This window comes from Bombina bombina, chromosome 2 (genome assembly GCF_027579735.1).
Source record: "Bombina bombina isolate aBomBom1 chromosome 2, aBomBom1.pri, whole genome shotgun sequence".
NCBI classification, from domain to species: Eukaryota; Metazoa; Chordata; class Amphibia; order Anura; family Bombinatoridae; genus Bombina; species Bombina bombina.
The window spans coordinates 589248955-589270095 of NC_069500.1; the positions used below are offsets into that span (position 1 = coordinate 589248955).

Here is a 21141-nt window from a genome sequence, read left to right on the forward strand (position 1 = left end):
ATACTTTTGCCTTTATCTGTACCTTTTTATAATTTTGTGACATAGTTGCTTTTTCCTACTACAGTGATGTCTCGAAAGTGAATGTCTTGGTGCCGGGAGCAGGACTTGGTAGGCTGACTTGGGAGATAGCCAAACTTGGGTACTCTTGCCAGGGAAACGAGTGGAGCTTCTTTATGCTGTTTTCTTCTAATTTTGTGCTTAATAGGTATGTAACAGGAGAGTCCGTGTACATCTGATCCTTTTGGTATAATTTTTCTCACTTAAAGGGACAGTATACACCAATTTTAATATAACTGCATGTAACAGGCACTGCTATAAAAAAAAATAAGAGTATGTACATATACTGATATAAAAATCCAGTATACAACCTTTTAAAACCTTACTTAGAAGCTCCCAGTTTATCACTATTGATGAGCTTATGAAAAGATAGATAACATAAGCAGGAGTATGTAAATGAGCAAATATACATCTGACACTGTGGGGCTTTGTTAGGAGTCTGAAAATCAGCATGTTAAAAAAATAAGCAAAACTGAACATTGTTACAAAAACACTTCCAGATGGGCTATATAAATAGATCATCTGCAAAAAATTTATGCAGAGAAAACTCTAGTGTACAATGTCCCTTGTAATGATTTACCTCACAGACTTGTTGCAATACTAAAGAATGAGTACTTTGGTAACTAATGGGCCTTTCCTCAACTACTATAAATGCTATACACAAGAAAATATTTCCAGATAAAATCTGATAAAGCAATTCAGTATGGAAGTACCTAAAAAGAAAAGTTACAAGTGACTAGTAGATCCTCTTCATTATTTGTTTTATTTGTATTATCTGTTAACTAGCTAAACTTGTATTACTTAAGGCTTTTGTACAGTGTTTTCCATGCGTTTTTTTACTCATAAATTTCCCTTGACTTTTTTTTCCAATGTTTTCCAGATGTTCTCAAATTAATGCTTTTAAACTTTATCCTTGGATCCATCAGTTTAGCAACAACCGGAGATCAACAGATCAAATAAGACCAGTTTACTTTCCTGATGTTAATCCTCATGACCTCCCATCCAATTCCAACTTTTCCATGACAGCTGGCGACTTCCTGGAAATCTACACAGAAAATGGTAAGTGCACACAATTTTACAGACTATTTACATCAAGCTTGTTAAAGGGACGTAAAACGCAAACAATGCATTTACATTTTTAACAAAAACATTTTTGCAATCTACATGTATTAACATTAATGCTTGAAGTAAGTTATCGGTGATTTTAGTATTTGCTTTTACTGCTTAAAGAGTATATGTACATTTGCTCTTAACATCTAAATTGAAACACTGTGTACTCAGAGCATATATTGTACTGTTCAACACTCCGTTTTCATCAACTCTAACACATACTTGTCACAACCAGCACTGTGAGTAGGGTTGGTGTGTAAATATTTTATATATATATATATATATATATATATATATATATATATATATATATATATATATATATATATATATATATATATATATATAATTTTTTTTTTTTTTATATATATATATATATTTTTTTTTTTTTTATATATATATATATATATATATATATATATATATATATATATATATATATTTTTTTTTTTTTATATATATATATATATATATATATATATATATATATATATATATATATATATATATATTTATTTTTTTTTTATATATATATATATATATATATATATATTGTTTAAATAATAAAAAAAGGTATTATTTATTTTTATTCAATTTTTAGTTTTATGGTTTAATAATGGGGTCAGTCTTTATTATTTTGGTTGAAATCACAATTCAGATTTTCTCACAAAAACGCACATTTTACTGATTACAATTTCTCTCTGAAATCCCAAGCGGCTTTCTGACTGTGGGATGATGCTCTCTGGTCTGCTGAGATTATCTAAGAAGTCATGTAGTACTCCGATCTATTTATCTCACTCTGCATATTATTTCTTTCCATAACGGCAAATATTTTATCATTGGGCACAACATCTTGTTCCTGCCTTTCTGTCCTACTTGCCCATATCTCTTTTTTCTTGTTCTCTATGTCTCTGTTCCCCTCACAAGTGTAGTCGGTGCTGTGTTCCCATGCAGAAAATGAAGAACTCTTCCTTTACAGAGGATAACTTTGTTCCAAATAAAAATAGAGATACATTTCTTTGTATGTTTATTTTATAATAATACTTTACTTTAGTATTTTAGTGTTGTATGCAAAGAGACAGTAACTGGTAAGAGCAAGAATTGTATAGTCAATTGCAAAAAGATAAATATAGAGAGCAGTCCTTATATCATAATTGTGCTTGTTTATTGCAATAATGTTTTTGTATATGTTTTATCTCTGTTTACTGTATCTACCATTATTATCATACATACCCAGATAGGGCTGAAAGTATTGGTACCCTTGCATTTTAAGAGAGAAACACAAAAAAAGCCAGACTGGAGTTTGCCGCAATGCATGCTGATAAGCCACAGCCCGTCTGGGAAAATGTCCTTTGAACAGACTAAACAAAAATAGAGCTTTTTAGTATTACACAACAACTCCATGTTTAGGGAAGGAAAAAAGCTTTCCAAGAAAAGAACACTGTGAAACATGGCAGAGGCTCATGAATTGTTATATTGCTTTGCTGCCTGAGGCACTGGCTGCCTAGAATCAGTGCAGGACACAATGAAATCAGCTGATTATCAAGGCATTTTGGAGTATATTGTACTGCCCAGTGTCAGGAGGCTGTGTCTCAGCCGCAGGTCATGTGTTCTCACGGAGGATAATGACCTGAAACGTACATACAAAAAGCACCCAAGAGTGGGTAAGAGTTGGCCCATTTTAAAGTGGCCTTCTATGTATCAAGAGCTAAATTCTATTGAACATCTGTGGAAATAGTTGAAACTCCCAGTTGGAAAAACACGCATCAAACCTGAGGGAATTTGAGCAGTTTACTCAAGAAGAGTGGGCCAAAACCCCAATCAAAAAGTGTAGTAATCTTAAGTGCTTGATTTCAGTGCTACGAAATTTTAGGTTAAGAGTACTAATATTTTTGTCTGTGCCATTCTCATTTGTTTTACTGTTTAAAGTAATATGTGAAGTCATAAATCAAAAGTATAGTTTCTGTTCTATTACATTTGAAATAAAGAATGGTGGATATCAAATACTTTTTTGTCAATTTTTACTTAGTTTACAGAAAATTGAGCTTTTTCCTAAAAGGTGGAAGAGCACCAATACTTCTGGCCACATCTGTGTGTGTATATAGATGAGTGACTGTTTGGTATAGTATCTGTTGTTCTTCTAAACATTATATTGGATAGGGCAGTGAGCATATGAAATTATTACCACTGATTTAAGAATACCCACACCAAAGTGTGCCTTGTTTTAGTCTGTGTACTAAACATAAACACAGCAGTATTGAAACATATGGTTATTTAATACTGCATTTCCCTTCTAATCTTTCAAAATGTATTTTGGGAATGATAACCTTTTCCCGCATTCAAAGAATAATGTTTTCACTAAGATGCGTAACAGCAGAAATTAATTATGAATAAATCCTCTCTCTGCAAAATATTACCTAGCTGAACAACCTTCTCTAGTTCCAGTGCAATGCAGAGTAAATTTTGAGTTGAAAAACACTAAACCTAGAAATCTTTTAAAAGTAAACATTAGATTCAAAATAAAAGGGCCATAGAAAGTAGAATTAAATGTCCAAGATTCTGATGAAGTGTAATAATATAAGAAAACAAAATTTACTTGTATTATCAGATTTACTTTTTTTTCATTTGATATCCCTTCTTAAAGCTTAGCTCCTTTCCATGAGAGCATGCTTAGGTATGCTGAGGAACGTGCATGGGTCCTGACCACAATACATAAGCTATGCTTACAACAATGTTTGTAACAACATTATATGTATAGTGCTCAAGATCTGTGCACATTAGTGAGAATACCTTAGCAAGCTCTCATAGGAAGGAACGAAGTTTCAACAAAGGAAAATGTGAATTTGATGCAGTTAATATATCACTTCTATGTGCCTTTAAAGTTGTATGGTTTTTTTACCTGTTACTATCACTATAAAGTCCCTTGTGTGTTTTTGAACTTCTGCAGGTTTATATTTTCTGGGCCAGATTTAGATATTGCTTGTTGCTTTTTCTCTGTGAGCCTCACACTTACCATTAACTATCAAGAACATAGTTATGCCTCACTGTGCTTGCTTACCATCTTACAGGTGCTTGGGATTGTATAGCAACGTGTTTTTTCATAGACACAGCACATAATGTCATTGACTATATTGACACAATTTGGAGAATACTTAAACCTGGAGGGATATGGATTAATTTAGGTAAGCCTTTTTTTCCAATGGAGTTCCTTTTTTTTTTTTTTTTTTTGTTATGAATCAACGTCCTGTTGCACGTTCCCATACAAACTGAAAATACATTTGTAATTAATTGTATGACTTTTTTTTAAATGTGCTACTTTTTACATTATAACCTGTCTAAAGCGCTGAATTATTTTTTTTTATATAATAAAAAAAGCAACAAATATGGTAAACAAACATTTTGTTTCTTTTTCAGGCCCTCTGCTATATCATTTTGAAAATTTAGCAAATGAACTTTCTATAGAACTGAGCTATGAAGATATCAAACATGTCATGCTACAGTATGGATTTCATATAGAGGTACACATAAAGGATTATTTTTATATATAAATAGTGTTCTATATTATGGTCTATGTTTTAACACATCATCTTTTTCTCATACTAATGATAATTCTCAAATGTTATACTATCGGATGTATAATTTGGGTGTAGATTGAATACTGCAGAAATATTAAAGGGACATTAAACACTTTGAGATTGTAAAATAAAATGTTCAATTATGTAGTAAAACAACTTTGCAATATATTTTGATGATTTATTTTGCCACTTTTCCTGTTATTTAAAGTGAAGGTAAACTTTGATGAATGAAAGCCCGGTTTTTAAAAATACTATTAAAAACAGGGGCAGTTTCATTCATCAAAGTTTAGAAAGCAGCCGTTTTGTTTAAAACGTACCCCTCTCTTCTTTTCACAGCCGGAGCAGCTTCCCCTATCCCCTCTTCACACGTCAGCAATGACTAATCCGGCTTCCTCCAATCACTGCATGGCCTCAGGCAATGACTCCCCTGGGGAGAAAGCTGTGATTGGAGGAAGCCGGATTAGTCATTGCTGACGTGTGAAGAGAGAATCTGCGGGTGGGGGAAGCTGCTCTGGCTGTGAAAAAAACAGGTAGGTTTTTAAACAAAACGGCTGCTTTCTAAACTTTGATGAATGAAAGTGCCCCTGTTTTTAATAGTATTTTTAAAAAACGGGCTTTCATTCATCAAAGTTTACCTTCACTTTAATTCTGAAAAGTGTAGACTTTCCAGTTCCTGTTAGAAGTGGAAGTATAGAGTCCAGATCTAATATTGCTATATTCCACACAGTCATTGGCTGCACACTATAGATGCCCATTTATAACTGTCCATGAGTAGCCTCAGCAGATAAGGAAACCTAGGTTACAACATGGCAGCATCCATTGCTTTATGTACACTAGAACTGTACACCTAATAACAATATTATATCTTTTTTAAACAACTAGTATAATTTTATTTAGTGTTTAGTTTACCTTAAAGATAACCACCAACTAAAGAATTTTATAATGTAGAGGATTTGAGGATCCCATTGTCTGAACTTGCTGTTGTAGGAACATGTAACCAATTTGTGCCCTGTTTTATAGCACTTCTTTCTTTTTCCTCACAGGTAGAGCGAGAATCTGTGACATCAACTTACACCGCAAATAGTTTATCTATGATGAAATACTATTATGACTGTATATTTTTTATGGCTCGCAAGCCAGAGTAGCAGTTTGTTTCCAAGTTTAATGAACTATAGGTATAAAATTGGTTATCATGAAATGGACTCAAGACTATGAGTGGACACAACTACCAATCAGTGTTACATTTTTATCTTTGACAGAGTGGCTTCATTTTAATTTAACATTGGTTTACTTTTTTACACGGATACCCACATTGTTTTTTGCCTATACTACTGGAGATGCAGAACATCAAATTTACAAACAATACAGTAGGCAACCCATTTGTTCTTTTCTGTATGAAATAGTTTTTTGTTATCAACATAATCTGTATACTCTAATGCTTCAAAGGGTATTTTTTCAAGATGTATATTTTTATGTAGTTTGTAGTTCAATTAAATATTCAAACATTCTTACCTTAAAAAAATGAAATGAACACTTTACCTTACTGTTGTCAACATAAATAGCTGTTTTGATGGATCTGTTTATTTTAATCGCACCTGACCCTGAATCTGCAGGGTCAATAAACATGAGGGGGTTTCCTGATATCACTACTTTTTAAGGCATTCTCATTTTCTTGTTGAATGATACAGTTTGGCCCAGACATTTAACCAATTTAGTAATGGGAATATCAGAGGAAAAACTTGCCTAAAGTACCGTAAAGTTTTACTATTTGCGCTATCACTCGGTTTAAACCGCAATAGAGCCTTTGTTTTGTTTTTTACTTTACCTATCAAAACTTTTTTTTTTTTCCTGTAGACAACCCAAGGTATTGATCTAGGCCCATTATGGTATATTTCATGCCACTGTTTCTACGCCAAATGCGATCATATATTCAAACTTTGGGTTACTCACTAAAATTATTTACATACTGCTAATGCAGTCCTATTACAAATGATTATAAAAGCTTCTCTGGGATCTAATTGTTCACAAAAAGCAGACATGCAGTGATTTTCCATTGCTTTTTGGTAATAAGAAGGCCGTTAATTGCAGCTGCGCACCACACGTCTAATATTCCTAGCAGTGAAGAAGTTGATTAGTTATAACTAGCAAGGGTAATATTATTATAGTGTACATATTACCCACCAGACACCTCCCACCAAACTCATCTCTACCTGATCCCTCCCAAACAGGTCTTGTTTTTTATTAATAAAATATTTCTGTAGTGTAGCAATCCCCCCTCACCCCCAAGCGATTGCTAATAGGAACCAACCCTCCTCTTTACTCACCAAAATTTAAAAAAAAAATTTCCTCTAGCGTAGGGAACCCTCTCCTTACTCCCCCTTCCTTCTATGTGCCGCCTGTCTGCCTCACTCCGTACCTCCCATACCACCCACGGCATCACCACAAGCCGATACAGACAGTGCCACAGAGTCACTGTATCAGCAATCTACCTTTTTATATGGTAAAGAAAGAAAAATCTGTTCTTCCATACCATATGAAGGCAGACGCCTTCTGCCTTTGGCTGCAGTATCTCCACTGTCAAAGCTGACCACAAGGGCCGTAAGAGGAGCCAGAGTGTTGGACGTAGGTAGTGGGCAAAGTACTGTGTGAAATAGTACCTACGTCCATTTGGCTTAAGGGGTTATGTGTTCATGTATATATTCATTTGGTTTCAGGAGAATGCAAATTACTGTAGTGATGCTCAGCATTCAAAATTCATATTAAAATTGGATATCTTTAAGATGAACCTAGTTAATGTGATTCAATTTAAGAAGAGATGTTTAGAAGATAACTGTCGCTTAAATTATCTCATATTAAGTAGCATTTAAATTTATAGAAGCAATATAGGAAGTGCATGAAAAATCCTCCTGAGCTTAAAATAACCCATTTCAAAATTATTTTTGTTGCTGTAGAAACAGATAATGTATGGTGAAGAAAGATAACATAACATGATCTCTAATAAGTCCTTGGATTTCCACTATTTATTTCTATTTTTAAGAACGGATTAACGTTTCCCTCTCCTTGTTTTTCATTGTTGTATGTTAACAAGCATTGTAGATCAATTACATTCATAATGAGGATAAAAACATAGTTCACACAAAAGTCTTCTTGCATCTATATAATTTAATTTATGGTAGTACCATTGAAAACAGGAAAATGTTAACATGTATAAGCAGATGAATTTACTTGGGTTACCAAGTGGCTATGATTTAAATAGATACTACAGTACTTTTTCTACCTCCCTTAAGTGTTTGACGAAAAATGTTTACAGCATTGCTCGATATTAAAGGGATACTAAACCGAATTTTATTTATTTCAAGATTCAGAAAGAGCATACAATTTTAAGCAACTTTCTAATTTACTCCTATTCATTTTTCTTCATTCTCTTGGTATCTTTATTTGAAAAAGCTGGAATGTAAAGCTTTAAAGTTTAGCACCCTGAGTAGGGCTTGCTGATTGGGGGCTACATTTAGCCACCAATCGGCAAGCACTACCCAGGTGCTGAACCAAAGATGGGCCGACTCGTAAACTTACATTCCAGCTTTTTCAAATAAAGATACCAAGAGAATGAATAAAAATTGATAATAGGAATAAATTAGAAAATTGCTTAAAGGGACAGTCAAGTCCAAAATAAACTTTCATGATTCAGATAGGGCATGTAATTTTAAACAACTTTCCAATTTACTTTTATCACCAATTTTGCTTTGTGCTCTAGGTATTCTTAGTTGAAAGCTACACCTCGGTAGGCTTATATGCTAATTTCTTAGACCTTGAAGGCCACCTCTAATCTGAATGCATTTTGACAGTTTTTCATTACTAGAGGGTGTTAGTTCATGTGTGTGATATAGATAACATTGAGCTCATGCTCGTGAAGTTACCTAGGAGTCAGCACTGATTGGCTAAAATGCATGTCTGTTAAAAGAACTGAAATAAGGGGGCAGTTTGCAGAGGCATAGATACAATGTAATTACAGAGGTAAAACGTGTATTAAAACTGTTGGCTATGCAAAACTGGGGAATGTGTAATAGAGGGATTATCTATCTTTTTAAACAACAAAAATTCTGGTGTTGACTGTCCCTTTACAATTGCACGCTCTATCTGATTCATGAAAGAAAAAAATGGGTTCAGTATTCCTTTAAAGCACATGAAAAAAATATGATAAAGTTTGTAGCATCTGTAATTGATATTGGTTATTCTATTTTTACCTAACAAGTAAGCGTTAATGTGCATAGCATGGTATTCCTTCAAGATATGTTAGTAATTATTTTGTGTAGATCACAATAAAATATATAGCCATTAAAGGCTCCCTGTTTAACTTCATGGGACATTAAATTCAAGAGCTGCAGTTTTTACTTTCAGACAGATTTTGTACAGGAAAAGGGACCCCCATCCATCAGTCCCATCTCTATCCCACATGAACATGTTAGGGATGCGCATATTAATTTGCTTTTACCAGTAGACCAGGGCTTTTTCAAACAAGTCCTGAGGCCTCCATAACAGGCCATATTTTAAGGATTACCTTGGGTGAGAGCAGGTTAATAACCATTGTTACAAACCAGCTGATTATTTCAACTGGGCTCCAGTTCTGATATCCTGAAAATGTGTCCTGTTACTTTATTATAATGTGATATTGAATAATAAATAGAAAGCTATTATTACTATTGTACAAAGAGATTATCTATTTACTGTTACTGTCCCTTTTAATTACATAATTCTGACTCTTTTCCATGATAAACAAGTGAGAGAGGCAAAAAGTAAGCAGTCTTTCACTGAAAAATACAGGAGTTCAGATGATAATTTCTTAAGTATGCAGGAAAAAAAAAAGTTTACATCCAACCAAAATGCCTTGGCAAGCAGCAGTATGTTTTATAGTGGGACTAGGGAAGCATATCAAACATAGAACACACTAATCAAATCTGCTTAAAGGGATATGAAACACAATTTATTTTCTTTCATGATTCAGATACAGTATGCAATTTTAAGCAACTTACACCTATTATCAATTTTTCTATTGTTCTCTTGCTATCTTAATTTTGAAAAGCAGGAATCTAAACGTAGAAGCCAGCCCATTTTAGGTTTAGAACCTGGGTAGCACTTGTGGATTGGTGGTTACATTTAGCCGCCAATCAACAAGCAGTAACCCAGGGTGTTGCACTAAAAATGGTCTGGCTCCTAATTTTACATTCCTGCTTTTTTTTAAAAAAGATAGCAAGAGAGCAAAGAAAATTGATTATAGGAGAAAATTAAAAAAAAGTTGCTTAAAATTGCATGCTGTATCATAATCATGAAATAAAAAATGTAGGCGTCATATCCCTTTAAAGATACACTGTACTAGGGCTGTGAATAATTCATGAGTTGCCTTTGCTAAAACCTTACTTTATATACAGTATATGCAAGGTGGTAAACCTTTATGAAACATCAAACACTAAATATTAGAAATTCAACTCCATTGATTTGTGTGATTTCTATATTGTAAAGTGACCGATAATTTATTTTGTGTATTACATTTTTTTAATGTTGATTTTTCTTGTTATATATTATGATAGACAAACTTCTTAAGCTATGGGGAATTGTGTACCTTCTCTATAGTAACATTTACTAAAACATTTCATATATAGGTTTGGGTTTAAATTAAAGTTCTAGACTGAAACATGAATGGGTGGAAATGTCAGATGGTATGTATATGTCCCCCCCCCCATCCTGTATATTCTTCTATATAGAGTGCAGAAATATGTTTTTACAGCATTGAGGTAAAAAAATCAGTGTTAATGTAATAACCGAATGTTATCAATATTAATCAATCATTTAATGACTTTTAAAGTTAATGTTATTTTTGTTGAAACCAAAGTTTTGTTTTTTTTTGACAGACAGCATACATTAAATCTCTATACACCATATTTTGTTTAATTTTTGTTTAAGGACATGAAACTCCTAAGTTTTTATTTTGTGATTCAGATAGAGCAATACATTTTTAGACAGTTTGTTTTCCAATTTATTTCTAATATCACATTTGCTTCATTCTCTTAGTATCCTTTTGTTGAAGGAGCAGCAATACACTACCGCAAGCTAGCTGAACACATCGGATGAGCCAGTCACATAAAACGCATCAGCAGCTAGCCCAGTAGTGCATTGCTGCTTTCTAACCTACCTAGCTGTTATTTTCAACTAAGGATACCAAGAGTATAAACCAAATTAGATAATGGAAGTTAATTGGAAAATTGTTTAAAATTGCATGCGCTAGCTTTCTAGTCTTTTTTTATATAACTTTCTCCACAAATAACTGGGGGAAGAGTTTAGTTTCTGCACAAGTGTATTTGGACAATTTGCAATTCTTTGGGAATAAGATATGTTCTCTCTCTGTTAGCTGCTGGGACTATTGTGTGTACAGACAATAGTAGCTGAAGTCTTAAAAAATGTTTTGATTTAAATGCAACAGGCAACTAATTGGTTTAAAAATGCCTGACATTGCACTGCTCATGGATTCTGTGCTACCAACAAATTCTGCCAGAACTTTAGAGCTGGGGGAGTATTCTCACGGATAGAAAAAAATTACTGCGTCACTTAAAGGGACACAGAACCCAAATTTTGTCTTTCGCATTTCAGATAGAGCATGCAATTTTAAGCAACTTTCTAATTTACTTCTATTATCAATTGTTCTTTGTTCTCTTGCTATCTTTATTTGAAAAGGCATCTAAGCTTTTTTTGGGTTTCAGAACTCTGGACAGCACTTTTTTATTGGTGGATGAATTTATCCACCAATCAGCAAGGACAACCCAGGTTGTTCACCAAAAATGGGCCGGCATCTAAACTTACATTCTTGCATTTCAAATAAATATACCAAGAGAATGAAGAAAATTTTATAATAGGAGTAAATTAAAAATTTGATTAAAATATCATGCTCTATCTGAATCTTGAAAGAAAGAATTTGGGTTCAGTGTCCCTTTAAAGGACCAGTAAATACAGTGGATTTGCATAGTCCTCAAAGGCATGATGAAAGACACTACAATAGCACTTAGTCTGAACTTCAAATGAGTTGAGTTTTTTTCTGACAAATTTTAGTTCTGTCTATTCACACTCTTCCTGTATCATGTGACAGCCATCATCCAATCACAAATGCATATACGTATATTCTGAACTCTTGCACATGCTCAGAAGGAGCCTGGTGACTCAAATAGTGTAAATATAAAAGACTCAGCACATTTTGTTAGTGGAAGTAAATTGGAAAGTTGTTTGAAATTGCTGCTCTATCTGAATCCTGAATTTTAATTTTGACTTGTGTCCCTTTTAACTGCTACCTAAGTAAAAAATATAATTATTGATAGAACTTGCAATAAAAAAAAATCAGATTTACTTAGACAATGTGCACTATCTGTGCACACTTCCTGAGGCTGAAATACTTTGTCAGAAAAAAATAAATCTGCTCGTTTAATGTTTAAAGTGAACGTTACTGTGTTGTATTTCTATTATGCATATGTTGATTATACAGATCTGAATGTAATGGTCCTTTTAAATGGGTATTAAACCCAATATTTTTCTTTCATGAATGGAATAGAGCATGCAATTTTTAAACAACGTTCTCATTTACTTCTATTATCAAATTGCCTTCATTTTCTAGGTATATTTCTTTTTCGATACGATGAGTCCACGGATTTCATCCTTGTGGGATTACGCCTCCTGGTCAGCAGGAGGAGGCAAAGAGCACCACAGCAGAGCTATAAATAGCTCCTCCCTTCTCTCCCAACCCAGTCATTCTCTTTGCCTGTGTTAGATAGGAGATGGCAAAGTGAGGTATTAGTAAAGATTCTTCAATCAAGTGTTTATTATTTTTTAAAGTGGTGCCACTGAGTGCTACTTTGTGCTAGGGTGTAGCCTAGACCAGATCAGTCTCTTCAGTAAAAAGAGAAGCATTTGGTGGCTTTAAAACAATGGGAACTTGTGGGACATAATTCTCACTGCACCTCCCATACTGTGATGCTGCCCTTTCTGTGATGGCCTAAGCTGCATTTAACTTAGGCTTCATCTTTTTGCAGGACTACAGGAGGGACCCAATGGACCTCCGAACCCTGTTGAGGCTGTCCTGCTGTCGGACAGCATAAGAGGTAAGTGCAGCCTTTATTTCTCTACAAAAGTTCCTCAGAGCTTTTTTCCCTGACAGCGTTAACAGACTTGGCCACGCTTGTGGGGGACTAAGTCTCATTCACAGTAGGGGACTCCTCACATGGCGACTTATTTTAGTAATGGGGCATGTTTAACTATGGGCTCACTACATGACAGATGTGTCTTAGCAATTGTCATTAACTTTGTCGACCATGGCTACCGGCTACTCTTTCAATTGGGCATAGTGAGGAACAGTCTGTGTGAGTTTCCCTCCCGGTACCTTCTGTGTTAAACTCTAATGGCGACCGGGAGATGGTTGTTTACACCCACGATGGGCGGGGTTTTCGTAGTTTTCATACGATGTGTATTATGGCCGATTAGGCTGTTCTTAGGGGCAGCAGGCTACTCAGCTTTTATTTGCACATGTCGCTCCCGGTGCCTTTACATATAACAATGGCGACTGGGAGATAGCTGACGAAACGCCCACGAGGGGCGGAGTTCATAAAGGGCGCCAAAGTAAAGGGCGCCGAGGTCTCTTCTTCCTCCTTATTCCTATTTGGCAAAATATAGTAAGGAGCGGAGGGAGGACTCTTATCTGCGCAAGTAAAATAAGCGCACAAAATATAGCAGTGTTTCCCCTTTGTTAGGAGATCTGTAGTGCTATATCTCTTCCGGCATGTGCGACATATGGCTTGTAACAAGAAACAGTATCGCACATTGTATATAAACACTCCTGTTTTTGGTTGTGGACTTAGGTCATGTTGCTAGAAACATGACGTCCTACATGTACATTTACTTATAGAGTACTGACGGCTCTCCTCAGCGACCTTATCTAGGAATGTCAGTAGTCGATCTGTTACTTGTGTGCTGATGTATTTCTTTTTTTGCAAACAAGAAAATAAATTCTTTCAGTTTTAATTTTAAAGAGACAGTAGCACATATAAAATAACGTTCTTTTTCAGTTGTTAAGAGACAGTAAAGTTTTTATTTGATGCTGTTTAATGTATAATCAGCTTTGTACTTATAAGTGCGGTTCCTTGCAAATATGGAATTGTGGGCACAAGACATGGTTGATTTAATGTACATCGCAATGGCTATTTCAAGCAAAGCCAGCCGGTGTAACCTAATGGGCCGCTCAGCTGACCCACATGTCTAAGGCTGAGTGCTCTCCATTTAGAAGGTTCTAATTGGATGATATAAGAGGATTTAAATTGATAGTAACGTTTTTACTGTGTAATCTTTATTTAAAGAATTGCGGCTGTTTATTTGTTACTTCATCCTTTGTGATGTAGGATGGTACACAGCAACACAGAAATTAGTTACTTTTAGATTTACAGAGACAGTAACGTTTTGTTCTGTGTTCATTATAATAAATTAATTTTAGCTGTTTGCCTGTTAGTTCATCTTTTGTGACTAAGGATGAAACAAACACACACAGGAATAGGGTTATTTTTCAAATTGCAAGAAACAGTATCGTTACTCTGTGAAAAATTTGTTAAAGATTTATTTTTTAACTACTCCCTCTACGGCGCTGGCAGTTTGGGAGTCTGTTAAAATGGCCACAAAATTCTCCTAACAATTTTATGGCCACATGCAGTGCCCTGCGTTTTCCTTCACACTACACTAGGGGTATGATGCATTCTATATTTTTAGATAAGATAAAAACATACTAGAGGCACTGCTATTCTGAAAGGTTTCTCCACGTTCCTGAGAATCTCAGTTTCAGATGGCATTGGCACCTTAGACATTCTCTATATTTACAAGACGTTTTTTCCGTAGACGTATCCGCTAAGAGGCTGGACGTCATTCCTTAGGGGAAGGTCACTACGAGAACTTCTGTACCCTTAGAGGATAGTCCTTTGGACGCTCACCAGGGTATACATTGGCAAACAACTGTGTTCTTTGCTACCGTCACTGGGGTGATGGCGTTTTGGTTGATACATTGTCTAAGGCTATTAGTCAGTAGTTTTTCTGGATAAAATCCAGGACTGGATACAGTTTTTTTCAATTGACTAATTCCTTTATTTCAATTCTTCCTTCCAGTTCTCAAGCGGGGAGCATAGGTGGCTCTGTTCCAATTCTGGGAACCTTATGGTTAGAGCCTTGTTTTACGGATACATGTTCTAAGACTAGGATTTTGGTGAACACATAGCCTGCTGTTGAATCATAGACGGCATGGGGGACATGCCCCGGTCCAGGATTGGATCTTGTAGGGGTTGATTTTCCGTTTTCGCTCATGTTTAGTTTCAAACTCCAATATTTTCCTCTCAGGGGCAGTTTCTGCTTTCATAATTGTCTGAGGCTCAGACATAGGGAGGGAAGTTCTTACACTGCGTAGGAGTCCTCTCAGACCTGGGAGTGGTTGTCCCAGTCCTAATACTGGTATTGGATCTAGGGTTACCGGTTGGGTTGTGGTTCCTAAAAAAAATGGGAATTTTTCAGACCATTTTGTTAGAGGAGTGTTGTATTTCAAGATGGAAACTATTAATTTGTTCCATTTTTCCCTTGGTCTTGGAAGGTCGACTTTTATCAACTGTGAAAGGGTCAAGTGCTTTCATGTGCCGTTCATGAGACTCGTCTCCAGTTCTGGTGTTTACCTTTTTTAGGTAAACACTTCTTGTTCGTGGTCCTTCCTTTCGGTCTTGCCATGGTACAAAGTTCTTTCGGAGACTCGGGGATCGCTGTTAGCGGTGCTTCAGTTACAGGGCTTGGCAATGGCGCCCTATCTTGCTAATATCACTAGTTCAGGAGTCATCTTTACAGCAAGCAAGATTTGCACAAACATGGTGTTATACTTCCCGTGAGCTCACGGGTGGAGGGTGACTTGGAAAAGTGTTCCTTGGTTCAAGACACAAGGGTTGCTTTCTTGGGAATCATGATGAATTCCATATCAGTGAGGATTTTTCTGACTGAGGTCAGGAACTCAAGGTAATTCTGGTCTAGTCCTTCAGTCCACCTCTCGGCCTTCGGTGGCCCAGTGTATAGAGGTATTCGGGCTGGTAGTGTCGACAACAGACATTAGCCGGAAAGTTGGCTCGGCATGTTAAGGCACTGTGGCTGAGTTCTGTAACAACCTGAGGGTTGAAGGTTCATACCCCAGAGAGGTCCACTCAACCTTTTTATCCTTATAAGGTCAATAATCTGTGCAGCGCCTTGTGTCGCTTAAATTTCCGTTGGTTCGTTCCACTCAGTCCTATGCAGTTTAGCATACTTGGACAATGGAATGGAGATTATGCAAACTTGTCTTCTCAGGTTCCCCTATCTCAGGGAACGTGATTTCACAGAGTGTGAACTCAGGTGGAGTCTGTTCTTTTTTTTTTTATAGACTTCCTGCAACTGAGAGTGAGCTTCGAGGCTCCTCTGGTCTGGCCCCTGTTGGTTTCGGCCCAGTTTCTTTCTCGCTATCTGTCAGTGTTCCTTATCCCAGGGGTGGACTTTTGGGAAGCGGATTTTCTGAATGGTCAGAATTTCATCCGGGTGAGTGGGAACTCCATACGGAGTTTTCTCCATCCTGATTTTCTACTGGGGTCGGCCCGGAGTTGGATCTCATGGCATCTTGTCAGACTGCCTGGCTTTTGAGATACAGGTCTAGGTTCGGGGCCACCAGTCCGAACTGATAACTGCCCTGGCAGTTCTTTAGTCCTTCGGTCTAGCATGTCTATTTCCCCTGTTTGCGCTTCTTTGCTGGGTGATTGTTCCACTCAAATAGGAGGAGTCATCAGTGTTTCTCCTTGCTTCTGCGTGGTCTCGCAGGATTTGGTATACCGATCTGATGAATATTTCATCTCTACAATCTTGGATACTACTGTTGCAGAGGGACCTTTTATTCAGGGTCTCTTCTTTCACCCAAGTCTAGTTTCTCTGTGGCTATTTGCTTGGAGAGTAGACGCTTGATCCTGTTCAAGCAAGGAGTCTTAAATTTAGTCATAGATACCTTAATTCCGGTATGTAAGTCTGTCATTAGAATGATTTCCCATAAGACGGGGCATAAAGGTTTTTATTGGTGTGAATCCAGGGTTTTTCAGAGAGTTCCTTTTATAGGGTCAGCTCTCTGTTTTATCTACTTTTGGTACAACAGCATTTGGCAGATGTCCATTCATTTGTCAGGCTCTGATTAGAGTCCGGCCTGTGTTTTCACCAATTGTTCCTCCGTGGAGTTTGAATTTTAAGTTTCTTCAAGGGGTTCTGTTGAACCTATGCATTCCATAGATATTAAGTTGTTATCTTAGAAAGTTTTATTTTTGTTGTCATTTCTTCTGTTCGAAGAGTGTTTGAGTATTCGGCATTACCATATAAATTCGCCTTACCTTATTTTTCTTTGGATAAGATGATGTTATGATCTAAACTTGGATTTCTTCCTAAGGTTATAAATTTATTAGGAAATTGTTGTTCCTTTCTTGTGTCCTAATCCTTCTAAGAAGGAGCGTCTGTTACATGATTTGGACATGGTCCATGCTTTTGAGTTCTACTTATAGGCGACTAAGGATTTTTGCCATTCATCTTCATTGTTTGTGTTTTTTTCTGGGACACGTAGGGGTCAGAAAGCTACGGCTACCTCTCTTTCTTTTTGGCTGAAGAGTATCATCCACTTTGCATATGAGACTGCTGGACAGCAGTCTCCTGAATGTATTACGGCTCATTCCACTAGGGCTGTGGCTTCCTCATGGACATTCAAAGATGATGCTTCTGTTGAACAGATTTGCAAGGCTGCGACTTGGTCGTCTCTTCACATTTTCTCCATATTTTACAACTTTGATACTTTTGCCTCAACTAAGGCTGTTTTTGGGAAGAAAGTTTTTCAAGCAGTGGTGCCTTTCGTTTAGGTTCCCTGTCTTGTCCCTCCCATTTCATCCGTGTACTATAGCTTTGGTATTGTATCCCACAAGTACGGATGAAATCCGTGGACTCATCGTATCTTGAAAAGGAAATTTATGCTTACCTGATAAATGTATTTATTTTTCGATACGATGAGTCAACGGCCCACCCTGTTTTATGAGACAGGTTATTATATTTTTTGTTAGCCTTCAGACACCTCTGCACCTTGGCTTTTCCTTTCTCTTCCTAACTTCGGTCGAATGACTGGGTTGGGAGGGAAGGGAGGAGCTATTTATACAGCTCTGCTGTGGTGCTCTTTGCCTCCTTCTGCTGACCAGGAGGTGTAATCCCACAAGTAAGGATGAAATCCGTGGACTCATCGTATCGAAAAAGAAATAAATTTATCAGGTAAGCATAAATTTCCTTTTTGTTGAAAAGCAGTGGCGTAAGCTAAGACACGTGCACATGTCTAGAGCACTTAATGGCAGCAGATTTGCAAGAATATTATCCATGTGCTAGAGAACAAAATGGCAGCACTATTTCCTGCCACATAGTGCTCCAGACACCTACCTAGGTATTTTTTAAACAAAGAATACCATGGAAACGAAACAAATATGATAATGGCAGTAAATTAGAAACTTATTTTTAAATTGTATGTGCTGTCTGAACCACAAAAGAACATTTTGCGGCTTCATATCCTTTTAAGACCAAGTGCCTCCAAAGAAATATTTCTTAAAGGGACAGTAAATAACTTCTAATTACAAGATGTTTCTGTTGTCATGCTATCTAAATAGTTTTAAAACAAATTAACATATTGATTGCTATAAATGTTTTCTGATAGCTACACTCCACCTACCATTTGCATTAGTTCCAGGAGCTATTTGTTTTATCTACTGAAGCCAATTGTGGATATGTAGCAGGGTTAGCCCTGAGAAACTAAGAGGGTGGCATTTCAAGAACTAGGAATTAAAATAAAAAAATCATACAATTTCAGACATCCCAACCTGCAAAAACTAATTTCAGGGAGGTGGCATCACCGGCTACTGTGCTGTGTATAAACCCCCCACCCCGGTTATATACTGGAAATATGGGAACCCTAAATAAAATAGAGCCTTATCATTAAAGTAGCTTCCCACTAAACTCAAATAAAAAAAAAAATATGTAGTTTTATTGCACAACCACATACAACAAACCTATTTTAGAGTGATTGTATGCTTGTTGGATGCTCAAATATTTTAACATTAAGTTTAATTACTTTCAGAAAATAAGGTAGTGTTTGTGTTTTATTTTATTAAAATCAGTGGGGGCTTTTTGGTTACTGATGCATGCTTTGAGGGTTCCATAGCGTCCCAGCTTGTGAACTACTCCAGTATAGTTGTTCCTGAACGACTTTCGGTTTTTGTGTCTGGGAGGGTGTGTGATTTTGAGTTTGAGAAGCTATTTGTAATTATGTATTATAATCACAGTAGAGTCAGTTTGATAAGGACCTGACAGCAGAGGTGTCTATCTCCTCCCTCACAGGGGTGCACTCTCTTTGCCCTCTTTCTCAGTTCTCACTCAGCTTATGCTGTAGCCAATGTTGCCTGCTGTAAATGCTCCGCCGCCTCCAAAGAGCAGGAGGGAGGCAGACATGCAATACACTAAAAGACAGACTTGCTGTGGCAATGCTTTCCTGCTCGATGATGTCACCGCTCCTAGAGGTATTCCTTAATGAAACTCTGTTTCCAGATTTGGGCAACGTTGGATCACGGTATTTGTAGTTTTAGGGAGATTGCGTTTCATTTGCGGGCATCAGGGAGCCGCTATTACAATGAGGGAGACTTCTTGAACTTCAGGGAGAGTTGGAATGTCTGCAATTTTCAGAGTTAAATTACATGAAATTAGAGTGGGGATAAAAAAAAAGAATATATTTCAAATGTATCTCTATGCCTATATATATATATATATATATATATATATATATATATATATATATATATATATATAAACTTTATTATGCCATATTCCAAATTGCTGAAAGAAAAATATGCAGTATATACTTAACCTGATGCATCACACTGCGTGTATGTCTGTTTATTCTTTGGTTATCTACATCTGCCCAAATCAACCATGTGGTAAAATGTAGACTGGGCAGTAATTATATAAAATAAATACATACCTGTTATGTCCGGTATATTTGATGTATTATGAATTATTGAGGACAGTTTTAAACAACTGTATCAGCAACTACCGCTGCAGTATTTTTAAAACCAACAGGGACAGTAAAGTCATAATAAAAATGTAATGATTCAGAAAGAGCTTGCAATTTTGAACAACTTTCCATATACTTCTATTGCCTAATTTTTTTTCCCCTGGCATACCTCCCAACATGTGTGGCTGGCTAAACTTTAGGGACTCAGGAGGTTGGCTCTTTGTGGGTGGGGCTGTGACATGAGAGAGGTTGGGTTGTATGTGGGTGGATAGGGTAATCTCTAGTAGTCTATGGCCATGTCTGAGTGAGCTGTGGCCAGTGCTAAAGGAAATTCTGCAGATTACTTTTTAGTATATGACTGTCTCAGAATTAGTGTGTCCGTCTAGAATAGGGGCAGTTCAATATCTAGTATCCTTTTCTAAAAGCATACCTAGGTAGACTGAAGGACATGCAGTAGTGCATTACTGAGCGCTAGCTGCTGAAATATTGCTGCACATATGGGCCTCCAGTCATTGGATCACTCAATCTTTTCAGCTAGCTCTCAGTAGTGCATTTTCTGCGTGCTCCTACAACCAATACCAAGAGAATGAAGAAAATTTAATAACCGGTAGATTGGAAAGTTATTTAAAATTGTATCTATCTGAATCATTTAAGAAGCATGTTGTATTTTATGTCATTTGAAAGCTACAAATAAATGTATAAAATATTCCTTTAATGTTTTATGCACTATGTTTTTACTAGAGCGTTGTCAAGGGAGGTTGATAGTATCTGGACAGCCAGTGAACGCACATATCAGCCCATACTATAGTAAAATAATGCTACACGTGCGACGTGCCCTATGGAAGTGCTACGAAGCTCTGCCAGAGAGAGGCGCTGTGTATGTGTTGTAGCTAGTAACGCCATCTCTATGAATCGCAGGAGACTTGTGGTTCACGGACCGGAAGCATAACAAATGTTCGAGAAATACATGTGAGTGTAGTTGATGTTCTCTTGCGTAGTAGCTGTATGGGTACGTGCATATCTGTGTACTGCTGTATGTGCGCGTATCCTGAGAGCTACAGTTCGCTATGGCAAAGAGGAAAGCCGAGCTGCAGCTGGTCTCCGTGCAACTTCCATGCAAGAGGCGAACTTTGGAGGTCCCCTCATCTCCACCCCTTTATGTGCACTTGACTCCACGGAGTAAGAGAAAGCCGGACCCGGACAGTCCGGGGGCTGACATCCGATCACACAGGGGCAAGAGAGCAGCCCCAGATGAAG

The 21141-nt window shown here is 36.7% G+C and overlaps 1 protein-coding gene across 1 annotated transcript in view; it reads left to right on the forward strand.

Annotated features, from left to right (window-relative positions):
• CARNMT1 (carnosine N-methyltransferase 1) overlaps positions 1 to 10676 on the forward strand; it is a 33329-nt gene extending 22653 nt beyond the window's left edge. Inside the window, exons 4-8 of the mRNA XM_053702496.1 lie at positions 65 to 205; positions 938 to 1116; positions 4236 to 4349; positions 4582 to 4685; positions 5786 to 10676. Of these exons, the coding sequence (XP_053558471.1) occupies positions 65 to 205; positions 938 to 1116; positions 4236 to 4349; positions 4582 to 4685; positions 5786 to 5887 (640 nt within the window). The 3' untranslated portion in view covers positions 5888 to 10676. The remainder of the gene's footprint in view (positions 1 to 64; positions 206 to 937; positions 1117 to 4235; positions 4350 to 4581; positions 4686 to 5785) is intronic.
• Positions 10677 to 21141: the final 10465 nt, after the last annotated feature.